Raw genomic sequence first — 18,880 nt, forward strand, 5'->3', positions numbered from 1 at the left:
CCACATTAATACAGTTGTTCTCGATCCTGGTTCTGCAGCAGCCTTCATTTAACACATATGATTTATTAAATCATTTAGCAGAGAATCCAATCTGAAGGTCTGACAAGGAAAACATCCAAATTGTGCAGCACCAGGGGCTATCACGACGAAAAACAACTTCTTGCCAAATTCTCAATAGTTATCATCTAATATATTTCAGGTCTTTAAATACACTACTAAAAAGCTTGTGAGTTGAGTCAGGTGTGTTTGACAGCCAAAGCATGTACTGTTGGGACAGCCCCCAGGAACACTGCCCAAAAAAAAACATTCCACTGTCCTTCGCTCATCCAGGACTGAGCAATGATTATATAAATCTAAAAGAAAATTTGCATCAATATATCATTTTATAAGTTTATTTATAATCACTGGGTCTCCATAAATTTCAGCTGAAGCAACTTTTTGTTTTAAACAGGTTGTCAAGTTTATATCTTCAGTCCATTGAAATGTTAAATTGATGTTGGGCCAGTCAATACTGTGAGGTCATGCTTATTAACAGTTATTCTTGATACTAACCCATCAAACTTTCATAAAGCAGTATAGTTCCATTTGAACAGTTAAAAATATGTAACCAGACAGTCCTTTATTGCCACTCAAGGTCAATTATTTTTATCTTCATCTACTTTGCGTTCCATCAAGGCTGCACCTATAGCTTCACCGGAATACCACGTATCAAAGATTACTACCTTTGATTCAGAATCAGCACATGATTTCCCCCATACTGAACAATCACAGCAATATTTTCTGAAAGGCCGAAGAGGGAATTCAAAAAGCTGAACTCAAGTGCTTTGAAACGTCATGTGGTTGGTGAAGCTCGTTCAGCCTCAGGTTTAAATTGCTGAGGTCAATGGGTCATGTAGCTGCACCTGTTGAAAAGTACTTATTTGCAACTGAAACTAATGATATGAAAGCTCACTATAGTAAGCAAAGGCATTTTGTGTGAGTTTCACTCACTTTATGAAATAAAAAAAATATGTGGAGCCCCACTCAAGAGGCATACCTGAGCTAGAGATTTTAAGATGGACATAAAGTGAGAGAAAGGAACCAAAGGGCTAAAAAGGACGGAGCAGCTGATGACACGTGAGAGAAAGTCAAAGACACTTAACAATGCCCATCTATTGTCTGGACTAACCTGTCATATCAAATATCTCAGAATAATTTAGATTGCATGTTCTTTGTAATTGTATAATACATGTAAAAAAATTAAACACAGACAAGTCTAGAATCTCTTCATCTGTCGTCTTTCCTGTCGCCTCTGTTTCTTGTCATTCTTCTCGTTCTCTTCAGGGGCTGCCTGTGATTCAGCAGAAAACCAGGGGCCCAGGAAGTTCACCCACAATAAATGCAAAGCCCTTGCAGGTGCCTGGTGGGAAGAGAAAGAAAATAATATGATTTCAGTAAAAATGCATTTGTGAAGCCTCAAAGATATCACAATCAGTGCAATTATGCAGTCTCACCAAGAGCCAGAAGTACCAGAAGTAAGATGACAGAGTGCTGAGGACCTGAACAATAGCAGTAAGAAGAATCACATCCTTCAGGTGTCTGCATGTTAATATAAAAAAAGTCAGGCATGGTCATGAGGGGTATTAATCATTGTCTGGAAATATATAACATATAAAAATGTACAGATTAAACATCCAACTCACTCTGCCATGCCCTGTTCCATATTAAGGTCAATCCCTCCATCCAGCAAGCTACCATCTTCAGCAAATGCAGGTTTGGCCATTGCTGACATAGATCTGTAGCTGCCAGTGTAGACCGCCACTGCGAACAGGAGAAAGAACTGGTACAAAGGAGACAAAGAGAGAGGTGAATAATATTTACCAAAAGATTGGAAACCACCAAAAGATTATCATCTCACCCATTTATCACCCATATACAGTGGTCTACATAAAGCATAAGCAAAGCCCTAGAGGTGGACAGATGGACACTATTGTCTTTTAAGGGTTTTTCAAACTGGGGTCGTAACCAGACAGTCCTTTATTGCCACTCAAGGTAAATTATTTTTATCTTCATCTACTTTGCGTTCCATCAAGGCTGCACCTATAGCTTCACCGGAATACCACATGTCAAAGATTACTACCTTTGATTCAGAATCAGCACATGATTTCCCCCATACTGAACAATCACAGCAATATTTTCTGAAAGGCCGAAGAGGGAATTCAAAAAGCTGAACTCAAGTGCTTTGAAACGTCATGTGGTTGGTGAAGCTCGTTCAGCCTCAGGTTTAAATTGCTGAGGTCAATGGGTCATGTAGCTGCACCTGTTGAAAAGTACTTATTTGCAACTGAAACTAATGATATGAAAGCTCACTATAGTAAGCAAAGGCATTTTGTGTGAGTTTCACTCACTTTATGAAATAAAAAAAATATGTGGAGCCCCACTCAAGAGGCATACCTGAGCTAGAGATTTTAAGATGGACATAAAGTGAGAGAAAGGAACCAAAGGGCTAAAAAGGACGGAGCAGCTGATGACACGTGAGAGAAAGTCAAAGACACTTAACAATGCCCATCTATTGTCTGGACTAACCTGTCATATCAAATATCTCAGAATAATTTAGATTGCATGTTCTTTGTAATTGTATAATACATGTAAAAAAATTAAACAGACAAGTCTAGAATCTCTTCATCTGTCGTCTTTCCTGTCGCCTCTGTTTCTTGTCATTCTTCTCGTTCTCTTCAGGGGCTGCCTGTGATTCAGCAGAAAACCAGGGGCCCAGGAAGTTCACCCACAATAAATGCAAAGCCCTTGCAGGTGCCTGGTGGGAAGAGAAAGAAAATAATATGATTTCAGTAAAAATGCATTTGTGAAGCCTCAAAGATATCACAATCAGTGCAATTATGCAGTCTCACCAAGAGCCAGAAGTACCAGAAGTAAGATGACAGAGTGCTGAGGACCTGAACAATAGCAGTAAGAAGAATCACATCCTTCAGGTGTCTGCATGTTAATATAAAAAAAGTCAGGCATGGTCATGAGGGGTATTAATCATTGTCTGGAAATATATAACATATAAAAATGTACAGATTAAACATCCAACTCACTCTGCCATGCCCTGTTCCATATTAAGGTCAATCCCTCCATCCAGCAAGCTACCATCTTCAGCAAATGCAGGTTTGGCCATTGCTGACATAGATCTGTAGCTGCCAGTGTAGACCGCCACTGCGAACAGGAGAAAGAACTGGTACAAAGGAGACAAAGAGAGAGGTGAATAATATTTACCAAAAGATTGGAAACCACCAAAAGATTATCATCTCACCCATTTATCACCCATATACAGTGGTCTACATAAAGCATAAGCAAAGCCCTAGAGGTGGACAGATGGACACTATTGTCTTTTAAGGGTTTTTCAAACTGGGGTCTGCAAAGGAGTGCTACAGGGGCCACAGGAAAGTTTAGAAAAGCAGTTGCAAAAGTGTATAAAACAAAAACAAACATACATATACAAAACAAGATGCAAATAAACACATTTAAATAAATAATACACCTTACATTACTGTATTATAGTGAGTAGGGAAAAAATGTATAGTGTAACATAATACAAACTAAAAAAAAAATTTCCGCAGTATAAATTGGGTCTTTATACATACAAAATACAGCTGCCTTATACATTTTAGAATGGGGGCCCCTCACATACAGATAATTATGGGGAGTCCATGACATCTAAAAGACTGAAAACCCCTAGTCTATTTGCCACGAGCAGATATGCATGCAACATCTGTAAGATTTGCTCACACACACCACTGAATGCAAAAGCACAAAATAGACATATGCTAAATGATGATGCTCTTATTCACACCATACTCTGACTCACCCATGTCCAAAATGTAGACGAATTGTAAAAGAGCAAGAGATTGACTGCTACATAAATAGCCTGAAAAGAATACACCAAATAAATCAATTCAAAAAAATTAAACGCATTTATAAAGGCACACTGAATCTCAGATGCATGCCTTACGTTTGCTCCCAGGATGATTCTGCAATAGAACTTGAGAGTATCCTGGTTTTCGTCATGAATTTGTTTTTTGCCTTTGGTTCCAACTTTTCCTTTCGGCTAAAGAGAGACATATTACTTAACAGGACAGCACTGACAAGCAGAAAATCTCGCTAGTTAGAATATACAGTTATCACATGAATACATTTAAAGACACAGTTATTAATCATTTTTCTGTTTTAATAGCTATTCAATATTGTCTCATACCGCCATCTCCCCTGAGTTCTTCTTCTCGTGCCACTATTTCACCTGATAACGCCTTTCTCTTTAGGCATCTAAAAAACGAACGGATCTGATTATCTTTTAAAGACTAATCTTCAAAACCAAACACATACTAAATAACACCTAAGCAAAATAACACATCAGCGTTCACGAGCACGTTTCCGGCGCTTGGAAAATGCGTCATAGATGCCAAAAAAACTGGACTTGACGCCACCTCGTACAGGAGTACAGCGACTAATTTAAAGCTCTTCATTTTGATTAAACTTGTCTGTACAGTATTCAACGTTTCGATTATTGAGAGCAAATAAAAACGTAACAAGAGCTCATATCAACCGAGTCTGTGCATTTTACACTATTAGACCTTAAATGGGTTTTTAGTCTTCCTCTAAAACAGCTTAACAGATACCAAAAGTATTTTAGGGTACAACAGTACTAAAGGCCCCTCGGGGTGAAGAAAAACGATTTTGTTTCTCCTAAAACACACAAACGCTTGTTTGTCATTATCACTATATATTGCATAATTGTTCTTACCAGAGATCTAAAGAAAATTGCTTTTGAGGTTAGTTTTTAAAAGTTTGACAGTTTTAAAACCTTTATAATTAACAAACGAGAATTTTTGAGATGATTGCATATATCTTAACACAAAAGACTTGATATATGATTAAATAGCAAAAACGATTTTGTTTCTCCTAAAACACACAAACACTTGTTTGTCATTATCACTATATATGGCATAATTGTTCTTACCAGAGATCTAAAGAAAATTGCTTTTGAGGTTAGTTTTTAAAAGTTTAACAGTTTTAAAACCTTTATAATTAACAAACGAGAATTTTTGAGATGATTGCATATATCTTAACACAAAAGACTTGATATATGATTAAATAGCCTAAATAATTTTTCAAGTCACTGCCCAGTAAAGGGTTTTTGAGGTAAAAAAAAAAAAAAAAAGTCCCCCTGCTGAGGGACATAACATCTCCCCAAGATAAGCCAAAGCCTACATTGACTCACAACTCAGTATAGTGTTCAGTTGCAGTTTTCATTTGTTAAATATGCTTACTCTGAAAAATGTTGTCAGCTCATTTCAGAATATCTGATGCTAAAATCTGAACATTGGCTTAATCCCATTTTAACTGAGGTTGTGCCTCAGCTGGAGTAGGTACAGGATAAAACTGGAAAGATACCGATTAAACATAATTTCATTTTCAGTACTATGAAAATACAATTCACTTTAAACTCTCTTGTGCATCTCTAAGAGCACATCTGATCATAAAGCCTCACATGTGAGGCATTATCCACCACCTTATAAAACACTAAAACAAGTCAGCACACACATATGCTGAGGGACATAACATCTCCCCAAGATAAGCCAAAGCCTACATTGACTCACAACTCAGTATAGTGTTCAGTTGCAGTTTTCATTTGTTAAATATACTTACTCTGAAAAATGTTGTCAGCTCATTTCAGAATATCTGATGCTAAAATCTGAACATTGGCTTAATCCCATTTTAACTGAGGTTGTGCCTCAGCTGGAGTAGGTACAGGATAAAACTGGAAAGATACCGATTAAACATAATTTCATTTTCAGTACTATGAAAATACAATTCACTTTAAACTCTCTTGTGCATCTCTAAGAGCACATCTGATCATAAAGCCTCACATGTGAGGCATTATCCACCACCTTATAAAACACTAAAACAAGTCAGCACACACATATATTTCTTCATATATTATTTTCTTCATATATTATAAGAAACTACACTAGACTATAAATACAGCTTAGTTTTGGTCACCAGAATAGTTTGTATTATTTATATTTAAACAAAAAAAATGTTAATGCTACACAAACTTGGACAATGTCATTCTGCATGTTTACATAATGAATCTTTAGGAACAACTTTGTCAAGAGTACATGGTGACATTGACCTCTGGTGGAAGTAGCATTACCTTGTCATCCATATTGTTAATTATAGCTTACCTTTTCACCTAAATAGTCTGTGTTTTCCAACTCCTGTTCAAGGAAGTTGAAAAAGTTCAGCAGAGTTTAAAGAAGGAGTTTTGTGAGCATGCGTATCAGTTCTCTGTCTGCATTAAATAGCAGGTTTCAGACGGGCCGTCCAGTAGATCAGTAACCATGTTGACCGCACTTGTTCTGTTGTGTCTCGGAGCCTTTCTTCTGTGCTTGCAGTTTAGAATTCGGCGACCCAAAAACTTCCCCCCTGGACCCACTCCTGTTCTGTTTTTTGGAAATTTGCTTCAGCTGGACTGCACAAACCCATTAAAGGACTTTGACAAGGTAAGCACATCAGTCTCAAACACACACTGGAGACTGCTGCATTAAAAATACATTATTATTGGTAGGAAATTCACACTGAAATAATTGAATGGGTTACTGGAAACAAGTGATGAAAGTAAATCAGACTTCTTTCATAAAGTATGACAGCAAAAACATGCTGATGTGAGTCTGTGGTCTTCAACATGAATGTTTTTGTGCAGTTTGCTCAGCGCTATGGGTAAATCTATGGGCTGTTCATTGGTTGCCAGCCAGCCGTGGTGTTGACAGGTCAGAAAATGATCAGACAGGCACTGATCACACAAGCGGCGGAGTTTGCTGGCAGATCAGACAACATGATGATCAGCCATGTAACAAATAGCAAAGGTAATGCAGTTTAAACAAAATGCAGCCAGCTACTCATATACTGTAAGTGCACTGCACTCAGCAGAGAATTTAATCCAAACTCTCCCTGCTGGGCTTAAAGGCTTCCTAACTGATTACTTTGTTTGTTTAGGGGTGATCATGGCAAATTATGGAGAAAGTTGGCGAGAACATCGACGCTGTGCTCTGACCACACTGAGGAACTTTGGCCTTGGAAAAAGAAGTATGGAGCAGAGGATTCTCGAGGAGGTCAAATATATCTGCTCACATTTGGAGGAATCTGCTGGTACATACAATCATCTGTGACACCTTTAATCTTTAGATCAACATAGTTCATTTATGCAATCACATGTTCAGAGTCTAATGTTTAAATATAGACATTTGAATGACCTTAACCAAATATGCCAGAAAATATTCAAATTCAAGAATGGAAAGCATCTCTTTTATCTCTACATCCCTACCAGGAAAGTCAATTGACCCTGAACATCTGTACCACCAAGCTGCTTCAAACATCATTGCCTCAATCATTTTTGGGTCGCGATTCACTTATAAGGATGAATATTTCCAGACATTGATCACAAACATTGAAAAACTCACTAAGATTGTCATTGGACAATGGGCAATGGTAAATACAATAACAAGTAAAGACACTGTTTATTTACACTGAATGCAAATAGCCAGCCTTGTTGCTAAAGGCTATTTACACAAACTCTGCCCACTGTATTACTTCTATTTACATTTTGTGTAAACAAGATGTTTTTTATACTGTAACTGCTATTTGTACTTTTCTTGTTTACACTTACAGTATTGCTGCTGCCAAAAATAAATGATAAAATTAGAGATTGTAGTTTGTGCACAAATGGATAGAATGTTGACAGACATTTAATTTGACGTTTTTTAAGTATTCTCTTTTGAATTGCAGCTCTACGAAATAGCCCCATTGTTAAGGATTTTCCGACTGCCATTCTGCAAGGCTTTTCATTATTTTGCGGGAATTGAAAATCACATTCTTAAAGTTGTGAATGAGCACAAGAAGTCACATGTTACTGGGGAGCCCAGAGACCTGATTGACTGTTACCTGGAGGAGATGGAGAAAGTAAGATATACCCTTAAGTGTTTGTGTGTGTTATGAATTTATCAGCACAATATCAGTTTAATATTCTTTGCTTTACAATGAATTGTTAGTGGATTGTTTTGTTTTCAGAGAGCAGATCAACGCACCACATTTGACGACTCACAGATGGTCACTTTGCTGTTTGACCTGTTTGCGGCTGGAACTGAAACAACCTCAAACACACTCCGCACTTTAACCCTCTATTTGATGACCCACACTCATATACAGGGTAAGGAATGTGGGTAAGATGTGTCGAACCTCTTTATCTTCCTCCCTCTTATTGAGTTTTTGTACTAAAAACTTTTTCACATTTTAAAGTAAATTGTTTACATGCAAAAAGTTTATCTCAAAAAAAAGAAGAAAAAAAAAGAAAGGAATGTCCTGCATTTATTTCCAAACGTGTAAATATTTGTATGAACAAGATCTAACAACTGAGACATAAACTGAACAAGGCATTTGATGAACAGAAATAGAATAATGAGTCAACATAATTCCATTTCTGGAGCAAAGAGAGGGACAGTATCAAAAGTAAGTAAAGATCCAATAAAGATCTGTCGTGCTTATTTGGATTTTACAAAATTATCTTTAAAATAGTTTTCCCAAAAATACATTTTCACAAAATTATACCTGTGGGGTAATGTGTGTTTGGTTGTTTATGGATTATGAATTATGGGTCATGGATTTCCTTATGGATTATCCTTCGATAAATACAGTTTAGGTTCTGGAATGGGATAACGCATTATTAATGAAATGCTTTTATGTTCATATTTTAGTTTTGTGGATTGTTCATAGCATTTAGTCTTTCATTTTGTGCTTGTGTCTTTTAATGTCTATTTAAATACATTTTCAGAACAATGTCAGCGGGAGACTGATGAAGTCCTTGGTGATCGTGAACATGTCACATTTGAGGACAGAAATGCCATGCCTTATGTTCAAGCAGTGATTCATGAGGGTCAGCGTGTTGCTGACATTGTTCCTCTTAGTATGTTTCACACTGCCACAACCAACGCTCAGCTCTGGGGCTACATCCCAAAGGTGACATTTACGAGGATTTATGTATGGCAACAACTTTCTTTACATCATAGTTGTAGAGTTACTTTGGCACAAATAAAAAATGACAAAAGAAAGAGTAACTAAGAACAACAACTATCCATTAATTTATTTAAATCAATCCATAACAGATTATTATTGCAACCCCTAAACAGCAAGGGAGGATTGTTAATTTTGTTAAAAACATTTGCTCTTACAGGGGACAATTATCATCCCCTATCTTTCATCTGCTCTCAGAGAGGCAAGCAAGTGGAAGTTTCCCCATGAATTCAACCCTCAAAACTTCTTGAATGATAAGGGGGAGTTTGTGAAGCCCGATGCATTCATGCCTTTCTCTGCAGGTATGTTCTACAGTGTGATGAGGTCTTTAAATGATAAAACAGTGGATATCTATCAATAGCTCTCATTTATCCTAGTCCCCGAGCTGTATAAATTCACATATTACACAGAGACATTAGTATGACTACAATACATAAATAAAATCAGTAGAAAGCGCAGCCGTGTTTTAGAATGAGAACAACAGTGTGTTGGTCATTTGAGGACAGAAATGCCATGCCTTATGTTCAAGCAGTGATTCATGAGGGTCAGCGTGTTGCTGACATTGTTCCTCTTAGTATGTTTCACACTGCCACAACCAACGCTCAGCTCTGGGGCTACAACATCCCAAAGGTGACATTTACGAGGATTTATGTATGGCAACAACTTTCTTTACATCATAGTTGTAGAGTTACTCTGGCACAAATAAAAAATGACAAAAGAAAGAGTAACTAAGAACAACAACTATCCATTATTTAATTTATTTAAATCAATCCATAACAGATTATTATTGCAACCCCTAAACAGCAAGGGAGGATTGTTAATTTTGTTAAAAACATTTGCTCTTACAGGGGACAATTATCATCCCCTATCTTTCATCTGCTCTCAGAGAGGCAAGTCAGTGGAAGTTTCCCCATGAATTCAACCCTCAAAACTTCTTGAATGATAAGGGGGAGTTTGTGAAGCCCGATGCATTCATGCCTTTCTCTGCAGGTATGTTCTACAGTGTGATGAGGTCTTTAAATGATAAAACAGTGGATATCTATCAATAGCTCTCATTTATCCTAGTCCCCGAGCTGTATAAATTCACATATTACACAGAGACATTAGTATGACTACAATACATAAATAAAATCAGTAGAAAGCGCAGCCGTGTTTTAGAATGAGAACAACAGTGTGTTGGTATAATGTACATTTATTTTGTTTTCTAGGATCTCGTGTCCGTTTAGGAGAAAATCTAGCTCGCATGGAGCTCTTCCTCATGCTGGTCACGGTGCTGCGGCGATTCCGTCTGGTCTGGCCAGAGGATGCAGGAGAACCGGACTTCAAACGTATATATGGTGGGACACAGTCAGTGAAACCTTACCGTCTGACTGTACAACTACGTACACCTGGGCAGACTTGTAAATCTGTTTACTGAACATATGTCGCCCTTCAGTGACAACATGCCCCAATAGTGGGTTGTGTTGTCACACTATAGATCACACAGGGTAAATTATGACAATGGCATCGGTTTCTGTTCAATTAAACCGATAGTAATTGTTAACGTTTCAGCAAAAGTGAAACAATAATGACGCACAAGACATTAAATATGCAAGTAAATTAAGTTGTATAAAATTACAACCTATAACGCACAAGTGAAAACACGCACAATTAGAAAATATACCTCTGTACCAATTAAACTCAATGGGGTTTTGTGTTTGCTTATTTACTCAACATCTAGCACAAAATAAATTAACAGTTTAAAACCAAAATACAAAATCACTGCAAGGCAGTTTAATTACTGATACTGTAGCTCTTGTGCCAGCTAGCCCAAATCTCTTATGCATGTTAATGGTGAAACTTTGATCACAACACTTGGAAGCTTTATTGCATTTTTTAAAAACAATTATTTACAACTGTTCAGCAGAACTACAGTGTAATCATAGTGTTTTAATCATTTGTAGTTTTGTTTTGTAAACCATTTTAATACAATAAAAATTTAATACTACTTACAATATTGCAAGCTGCTAGAAAGCTCGGCATTCATACAGAGTATAGTTTTACTACAAAAGAACTGAATGCACTGGCTATGAATTCACGTGAAATATATTGTAAAAATATCAATATATGATAAATAAATAAATATAAATAAATTATATACATCTTCAATACAAAACATCCAAGGGTACGATTCCTCTTTTTACATTCATGTGTTCTTCCAGCTGCTGTTAGACAAAGAAACATCATATGAGTGAAAATTTCGAGCAACAAAGAAGCTTATATATCAAGCTCATATTAAGACCAGACGATATTTTGTTTCTCTTTCCACAAGGGCAGAACCAGCAGTAAGATAAAGCCCAAACAATAGAGAAAGAGCGATACTGTTGCACCGCAGCGTAGCTCCCAGAGTCACACAGACACGGAAACTTAAACACGGTGCAGTTCAACGCAAGAACTAAAAATAACAGTTTTCTACACTCGATACACTCAACAGAGATCAGTAAAAACATGCACTGCAAAAAAGTGACTCTTTGCCTAAACTGACAATAAAATTTCCGTTACCTGATATTTATCCTCTTCCTTCGCTATTTCTGCACGTGTGTCAACCAGGATCGAGTGAATGCTGACTTTACGCCTTTTCTTCTTCCTCTGGTAGATACGACCACGTGAAAGTGCCATATACCGCCACCTACTGTACATTTTAAAGTACCCCTACTTGCTATTATGGGTAATGAACAGTGGTGTATAAAGTACCTGAAAGCCATACTATACAAAGTACAGATATCTTACCAGAAAATGACTTTGGTAGAAGTTGAAGTCACCGTTTAGAATATTACTTGAGTAAAAGTCTTAAAGTATGTGGTATTTATTGTACTTAAGTACGAAAAGTCTTTTTGTAATCTTAAACGTACTTAAGAATTGAAAGTAAAACTACAAATAAAGGCAAAATGGAAAAGAAGCAAATAAATATACATAAAAATGTTCATACACAGCTTGAATAGCAACATTGTGTTCAGTTTTAACTCTCTTCCATTTTGTATTTTTGGGAAAGAATAAGAAGCACTTCATCCGGTACTTAGTGTCTTACATTCCAACATAGTCACACATAATAAAACATTTCTGGAATCTGCATCTGAAATAGCATTTAGATGTATTTACACAACTGAATGTATCTCAGAGGGGAAGTTAATGAGTGAGTTATTGAGATTCAACCGATTCATTCAAACGACTGATTCATTCAGAAACAAAACATTTGACTGTGTTAATGAGTGAATCACTGAATCATTTATTCAACCGATTCGTTCAAAAAGCTGTGAGACCAGTGCTGTGATCTCTGTTTGGAAAATTGAGCAAAAACAAGCAATATTATGTCTAAAATATAAGTGCTTTACTGAACTTGAATAAAATGACTATTACATGCGTTCATGCTGCTATCTGCAGAAAAACGGTAGTCTTTGTGTGATATAGCTCTATATCTATATAAGTTAACTATATTAAATTATATAAATAGCATACACAAGCATTTTTGCCGTCTACAATTTAGAATGCCTTGAATTGTGAGTTTTAATAGACTAATAAATCAACGTGCGTGCACTCTGTGCGTGATTTGGTGATATAGCCTATTGATAATAACAGATAGCACATCATTACAACAACACTTACCATATTATCGCAGACGATGCTGTATCACACACACTAGACTCGACTTGAGTGGAAAATGAATCATCCGTGGTTGTGCTCGCACTTGTTTACACATGAGCATGAGTCTAACTTGCAAACGCCAGACCACTGGTTCGTCAAACCTGCTTTCCTGCAGTCCGTGTTTTTATGACTATTTTGTAGTAAGTAACGAATATGCCTCGGGGAAATGTATCGGAGTAAAAGTATACATTTTAATTAGGAAATGTAGTGGAGTAAAAGTTGGCTGAAATATTAAAACTCAAGTAAAGTACAGGTACTCCCAAAAAATACTTAAGTACTGTAACGAAGTATTATTACTTCGTTACATTACACCACTGGTAATGAAAGGTTAATATTTTGGTTTTGGGTGTCCCCAACAACAGGTTGACATGCATGCAAGGTCAAAAAACACTTTCATTGTCTTATAATATGCAACAATTTTTTACCTTACTTGCTCAACGACTCCCAAACGATTCGCTCCACGATTCATTTTTCCAAACCCCTCCTTTGCGTGACGCTAATCTGCGGTGATTGGTCAGATTGGTCTCATTTTAAAGGGGTCATATGATGCGATTTAAATTTTTCCTTTCTCTTTGGAGTGTTACAAGCTCTTGGTGCATAAAAGATCTGTAAAGTTGCAAAGACTAAAGTCTCAAATCCAAAGAGATATTCTTTATAAAAGTTAAGAGTCAGCCACACCTACCTAAAACGGCTCGTTCTAACGCCCCCACATATCTACATCACTATGTGGGAAGACGCTCCTTCGTCGAATCCGCCGGCCGTGCCGTTCTCAAGCCCGACCCCTTTAATGTCATCATGCCTGTAATGCCTGAAAAAGCAGCATTTGTGAGAGCAGTGCTGCTTTGTGTAGTGTTACCGGGGAAACCTCTATTTTACCGCTCCAAAAGCGACACCTAGTGGCAAAGAATGAATTTGCGTTTTCATTCAGACCAACAAGTGGGCGGGCAATAATATGCTAATGTTTCATGTTGACGTCAAAATGAAACAGCTTGGGATTCGTTTTAAACACGGACTCGTTTCAATTATTCAGAGTCGACTTTTTCTTTTGAGACAATAACTTTATACACGGTGCACTTTCAGATTTAAAACTTTGCAGGATGTTTTCATTCACTTAGAGCTGTGTTACACACTGCATGAAAGGTAATTTTCAAAAATCCATAATTGGGGCATTTGATAACATGTTACTGCATTGAACTGTCCTCTATTGGGTCCTCTATTACCAGCTCCATATTCCGCATCACCTTTGATATCTATAATTTTTTCTATAATATCTATAATTTCTATTTCCTCTCTCTGTTTATACTCTACCACACATGTTACTGTATGTATGTCCATATCATCATTTAGGTTTTACACACAACAGGGAAAGGACTTAAATCAGTTCATTTTAGTTTCTCATGTCAATCCTTCTAGATGCTGTTGTGGTTTAAACAGTTGCCATAGCATTAATTAAGCTTAATCAATGCAGATACACACAGACAAATTAAACTAAAAACAGCTTTTTATTTCTTGGTTTATACTGATTCCATTTGAAAATAATAACTTAAAATTCTAGTTTTCTTGGGTTGAATTTCCACATACCTGAAGGACTATCTTAGAACAAATGGAGTGTTACATGCTCATCCATATAATCCTTATTAAAGGATTTGACAATCAGATAGGATTGTAAACCATTTATAACCATAGATCAAGATAATTAAGAATAGTATAACTTTGTTTCAGCGTTGAGTGTATCAAGGGTAGGAAGAAAATGAAGACTATAAATATATTTGTCCTCAGTTCTTACAAAAGAGCATCTCACTAGTAACCCACGATTTAAGGACAATGATCATTTTAAAACCATGATATCCACTAATACGGTTTTAAAAAGTGTATCTATAATTGGGATTATATGATTTTGTTATGAGCAACATGACTATGAAAACCACCCCTAGTGTTCAAGGGAAAATTGATTAAAAAAAGATTTAAACAATTAACAATAAAAAGCATATCAAAATTCCCAAACATATGCAAAGACACAAACACCCAAAAGTCCCTGAGAAAATGAATGTGCAACTTCATGTCACATTGCAACAGTTTCCTTAAAATCCATTTCAGACCACTTCTAAAAAAATGAGATTTGGTGACTTAAGACCGGGCATGGTCTGGAGGAAGTTCAATAAGGCTTATTGGACAGGAAACTCTGTAGCATCTGGAGAGATGGACCAGGAGCCCACTGAGGAACCATGTGACCTGCACCCTGGAAGAGCAGAGTTGTATGTCATGCTTTAGTACATGTAAGCTTTCACCATTTAGCCAGAATGCCTAACTGATCAGAGCCAGTCATATGAATCTCTATTAGACGCAAACAGCAGCTGCACATCAATAGATCTCATGGAGGCTGTAACAAAGAAAAGTATAACTACACCTTGGAAAAGTGCAAAACAGGTTACATGGATGCCTGAAACGTACCTTGACTGTGAGGAAAGTGATGTTGCCAAATTGCTGGTAGAATCCAGCAATCTGTTTCTCATAAATCCAGGGTTGGTATTGTGTGCTCGCCTTGAAGAAGAAGAAGAAAAACCCAACATTAAACTTAGAAGGTGCTATAAATTCTGCAGAACATCACATCTCACAGAACATACAGTAGATCTTACCTTCTGTCCAAGCTGCTCAACAAACCACTGGTCCCCAAGGAAGTTACAAGCCATATCGGTATCTCCATTATAGACCAAAGCTCTCAGACCCAAAGCCAGCAGCTTCTCATAGACATCCTTCACAGTTTCGTAAATGGTGTGATACTGTCTTCCCACAGCATCGCTGCATGAAAAGGAAGAACTCAGGAAGAGCTGCACACGTGTGTTCATGCATGCGCGCACACACACACACACACACACACACTGAAACCGTAAGTGAGGACAGGCGTCCGTTTACCTGCAGATGTCCCATGGTGGTAGTACATCAGGAATGTGCAGCGCCTTCCTCACATCTCCTCGGTTAAGCCAGTTCATCTGAGCAGTACTGTTGATGCATGTTGGCACTCCCTGAACATTTGGAGTATTTCCTACTGACTGAACAAACAAAAGAAAGTACATTTCCCCTTTGTTCTATCAAGTTTATCAAAGTGGATTGGAAGGCTGCATGATTAGATCGAACAAGACTCACCTTATTAGCTTCCCAATGCTTCCTGAAGTTTCTGAAAAGATGCATCATGGCTCTCTGAGATGTGACGCCACCAGCACAGTCAAGATACAGCGCGTATGTATTCAACCCAGAGTTATAGACTATATTAAATGCATGTGACACCTGCAACAGACAGAAGACTAGTCACCTTAAATAATGGCAAGGCTGTACAAGAGTTGCAAGCACGTGTGGATGCATTCACGTTACCACATCCGAGCAGGACTCTTTAGAATTGTTGTAGAAATTACAGACTCCATTTTGACAGCAGTTGTCATTCAGATCCTTCCACAGCCTTCAAGCAAAATAGTGTTTAAAAACAAAAAAAACATTTATCAAAATATTCATTGTCAGTATTGCAATAAACATATAAACATGAGTGGCCACATATAGAAGTAAGTGATTTAGCTTACTGTTCTCCAAACAGACCATGATAGTTGCCAAAGTAGATTAGTGATTGGTCATTTAGTGCAAAGCTACTAATGCCATTTCCCACAGCAAAGCCCTGCAAACATATAAGAGATACAACAGATCTTCAAATGTTAGTAAACAAGTACACAACATAAGTTAAATTTTATACACTACATTTTAATAAATTACACTTTTAAAATGAAATGAGCATAATAAACCTACCTTAAAGTTCACTTTAAGTTGACCTCCAGTGGCAACTCTCAGACTGAGTGTTGGTGCGTAAATGCCTCCATAACTCTCACCAAAAATGAAAAACTCATTCTGGGTGAAATTTGGGAACTTGATGAAAAAACTTTGCAATGCCAGGTAGTTGTTATTTGCCACCTAAAGAAAATACACATTAAGGCTTTAAAAAGTCTGTCTTTATAGGCTATGAATGTCTATGAATGTTTAGACACTTACCTCATCATCATCTGTTTGATATTTTTGGTCATCTGAATAGGAATAACCCACTCCAGCAGGCGACTCAAGATAAAGAACATTGGCGATTTTATTCCAGCTGAATTCGTTCTCATAAAGTGTGGCTCCATTATCATTGACCTAAGGACACACAGATCAAACACAATGTTTATTGAGATATTTATGCTTTTGTGTTGTACAGAAAAGCAATTTAGAACTTCAATGACTGAAATTACATGAATGTTTTTCACTCTCTAATCTCTTTTGTTCTTGGCTCTTTAAGATTAAACCCGCAATGCATTGTAAATACTTGTTATTCCTTTTTTTTTTTTAAAAGACAACTATCAACATACATGAAAGGGGCCATTCTCTGATAGAAACCCATCCAAAGAGCTGCAGCCTGGCCCTCCATTCAGCCACAGCACGACTGGATCCTTGAGCGGGTCCCTCTGAGACGTGACAAACCTGTAACATATACACACTCTCTTTAATACAATAATGAATACACAAAACAATCATAATGTGTTACTGAAGAGACTCAAACTATAGTACATTCAAATGAGAGGAAGGTATATTTACACAATACTGCTAGTACTCACAATAAGAACAAAATGTAATACAACGCTTTTCTAGACAGGAACCATACCATGGTATATGAATATTGTAATATACACTACAGTGTCATCACAATACCTCAAAGGACTATGATGACATCGCCAAAATAAAAAAACATACAAAAAAAATTATTTAAAACGTCTTAGTTTTTCATTCGGCGTGAATGCGGAAACGCCATTCGCCTCCATAGTAACGTTATCCTCCTCACAAACAAAACATGCTGCATATTCTCATGCTGATAACTTTAAGACAAAAGACTAATAAAACTCACCAATAATGCAAAAACTTGCCAGAACTGGCCTTTAGATATCCTGACCACTGGCGGTAATTGGGTTTGAAAGACATGCCCGGCAGATCCAGCACCTCATCTGGATCATACATGCCGCTCGCGACATGCACAGACACGGACAGAAGACAGAAGAAGACACGCAGAGAAAACATTTCACAAAGCCTGATGGACATGGACCTGTACACAAGGCTTGAAGACTCCTGCGACCCTGCGGTTTGCGTTTCCCTTGCTCTGCCTGTCATATGACTTTAACAGTCGTCAGTTGATGCGGACAAACTAGACTCCGCCCATTTAACCAGACTCTCTCACGCTGCATCCGTGTGTAAATTACAGCCACCTTCTTGTTCTGCTTTTCCTTCAGATGATTATTATAATCAGATTAAGGATCATCAGACAGGGTTCGTACACATTTTTACCAATAAATTTCCATGACTTTTCCATGACTTTTCCATGACTTTTGAGACAATATTCATGACCTAAATGTTCCATTATTTTACAATAAGAATAAAAATCTGTTCAAATTATCATAGCATATGTTAACTAAAATGAATGACTATTAATGCTACTCGTTTGCTTTCTTGTTTTAGTAATAAGTACAAGCTGCAACTGCGCCAGACGTTACTCCACATTTCACATATCACATCACTGAATATTATCATTTATTAATTCCATGACTTTTCCAGGTTTTTCATGACCGTACGAACCCTGATCAGAGCAAATAACATAGCAGATTCCTTCAAATGACTTTGCTGGATCAGCTAGGTAGGAAAAATACAGAAGAGCAAATGTATGCAAATGTAGACCTATGTATAAAATATAATTGGTTTTTAAAATAACTTTAACAAATGCTCGAAAGAGCAGACAGACTGCTATATCTAACCCTCATTAACAAAACCAGAGATTTTAAAAAGGTTTATGCTGAAAAATAAATTAGACCTCTTTTACAGATATAATGTTAAAACACATTTTAAAATTCCAAATTTTCGCTACATTTAAAAGAATGGTTATAGAATAATATTGATTGATGTACTCGTAGCTTAAAACAGTACTTTAATTGCAGATATGTTACTGCATTTATCCAAAACATGCAAATGAAAAGGGACAGGTATCAGTATGCATGATTTTTATCAAAGGTTTACTGTTTTAATTAAATAAAACCTG

General features: G+C 37.0%; 3 protein-coding genes and 1 pseudogene across 4 annotated transcripts; 1 reads left to right on the plus strand and 3 right to left on the minus strand.

The window, feature by feature from the left end:
• Window positions 1-43: 43 nt before the first annotated feature.
• On the minus strand, window positions 44-1,835 carry LOC107707912 (transmembrane protein 208-like). Its single transcript, XM_016512032.1, has 3 exons — window positions 1,683-1,835; window positions 1,494-1,578; window positions 44-1,399 (listed from the first exon to the last, which is right to left on the minus strand). The coding sequence occupies exons 1-3, from the start codon at window positions 1,769-1,771 to the stop codon at window positions 1,256-1,258; spliced, it is 318 nt and encodes a 105-aa protein (XP_016367518.1). The 5' UTR covers window positions 1,772-1,835; the 3' UTR covers window positions 44-1,255.
• A 552-nt stretch (window positions 1,836-2,387) lies between these two features.
• Window positions 2,388-4,447, minus strand: LOC107707911 (transmembrane protein 208). 2 transcript variants are annotated; one of them, XM_016512031.1, is made up of 7 exons: window positions 4,373-4,441; window positions 4,235-4,302; window positions 3,992-4,087; window positions 3,848-3,907; window positions 3,078-3,214; window positions 2,889-2,973; window positions 2,388-2,794 (listed from the first exon to the last, which is right to left on the minus strand). In XM_016512031.1, exons 2-7 carry the CDS (start codon window positions 4,238-4,240, stop codon window positions 2,651-2,653), a joined length of 528 nt encoding a protein of 175 aa, XP_016367517.1. In that variant the 5' UTR covers window positions 4,241-4,302; window positions 4,373-4,441; the 3' UTR covers window positions 2,388-2,650. The 2 variants fall into 2 exon arrangements, with proteins under 2 accessions (XP_016367517.1, XP_016367516.1); XM_016512030.1 differs by having other exon boundaries at window positions 4,235-4,447.
• Window positions 4,448-6,341: 1,894 nt separating this feature from the next.
• LOC107707913 (cytochrome P450 2F2-like) lies at window positions 6,342-10,741 on the plus strand (annotated as a pseudogene).
• Window positions 10,742-14,269: 3,528 nt separating this feature from the next.
• LOC107707902 (lysosomal protective protein-like) lies at window positions 14,270-18,002 on the minus strand. Its single transcript, XM_016512013.1, has 11 exons — window positions 17,702-18,002; window positions 17,169-17,280; window positions 16,819-16,956; window positions 16,579-16,740; window positions 16,359-16,450; window positions 16,156-16,240; window positions 15,931-16,071; window positions 15,700-15,836; window positions 15,423-15,585; window positions 15,238-15,327; window positions 14,270-15,025 (listed from the first exon to the last, which is right to left on the minus strand). The coding sequence occupies exons 1-11, from the start codon at window positions 17,959-17,961 to the stop codon at window positions 14,942-14,944; spliced, it is 1,464 nt and encodes a 487-aa protein (XP_016367499.1). The 5' UTR covers window positions 17,962-18,002; the 3' UTR covers window positions 14,270-14,941.
• Window positions 18,003-18,880: the final 878 nt, after the last annotated feature.

The sequence above is a fragment of the Sinocyclocheilus rhinocerous genome, unplaced genomic scaffold (assembly GCF_001515625.1).
Source record: "Sinocyclocheilus rhinocerous isolate Xijiao unplaced genomic scaffold, SAMN03320098_v1.1 scaffold2852, whole genome shotgun sequence".
NCBI classification, from domain to species: domain Eukaryota; kingdom Metazoa; phylum Chordata; class Actinopteri; order Cypriniformes; family Cyprinidae; genus Sinocyclocheilus; species Sinocyclocheilus rhinocerous.

Bases quoted from the DNA above. Each gene is read 5' to 3' on its own strand.
- LOC107707902 (XM_016512013.1), bottom strand. From the start codon at position 17,961: ATGACAGGCAGAGCAAGGGAAACGCAAACCGCAGGGTCGCAGGAGTCT. The intron at 16,957-17,168 runs GTATGTTGATAG...GTGTGTCCTTAG, and splicing joins CAGAGAATGGCCCCTTTCAT to GTCAATGATAATGGAGCCAC. The intron at 15,837-15,930 runs GTGAGTCTTGTT...TTGTTTGTTCAG, and splicing joins AGCATTGGGAAGCTAATAAG to TCAGTAGGAAATACTCCAAA.
- LOC107707912 (XM_016512032.1), bottom strand. From the start codon at position 1,771: ATGTCAGCAATGGCCAAACCTGCATTTGCTGAAGATGGTAGCTTGCTG. The intron at 1,579-1,682 runs GTGAGTTGGATG...ATTAACATGCAG, and splicing joins ATGGAACAGGGCATGGCAGA to ACACCTGAAGGATGTGATTC. The intron at 1,400-1,493 runs GTGAGACTGCAT...TCTTCCCACCAG, and splicing joins TCTGGTACTTCTGGCTCTTG to GCACCTGCAAGGGCTTTGCA.
- LOC107707911 (XM_016512030.1), bottom strand. The intron at 3,908-3,991 runs GTAAGGCATGCA...TATTCTTTTCAG, and splicing joins GAATCATCCTGGGAGCAAAC to GCTATTTATGTAGCAGTCAA. The intron at 2,974-3,077 runs GTGAGTTGGATG...ATTAACATGCAG, and splicing joins ATGGAACAGGGCATGGCAGA to ACACCTGAAGGATGTGATTC.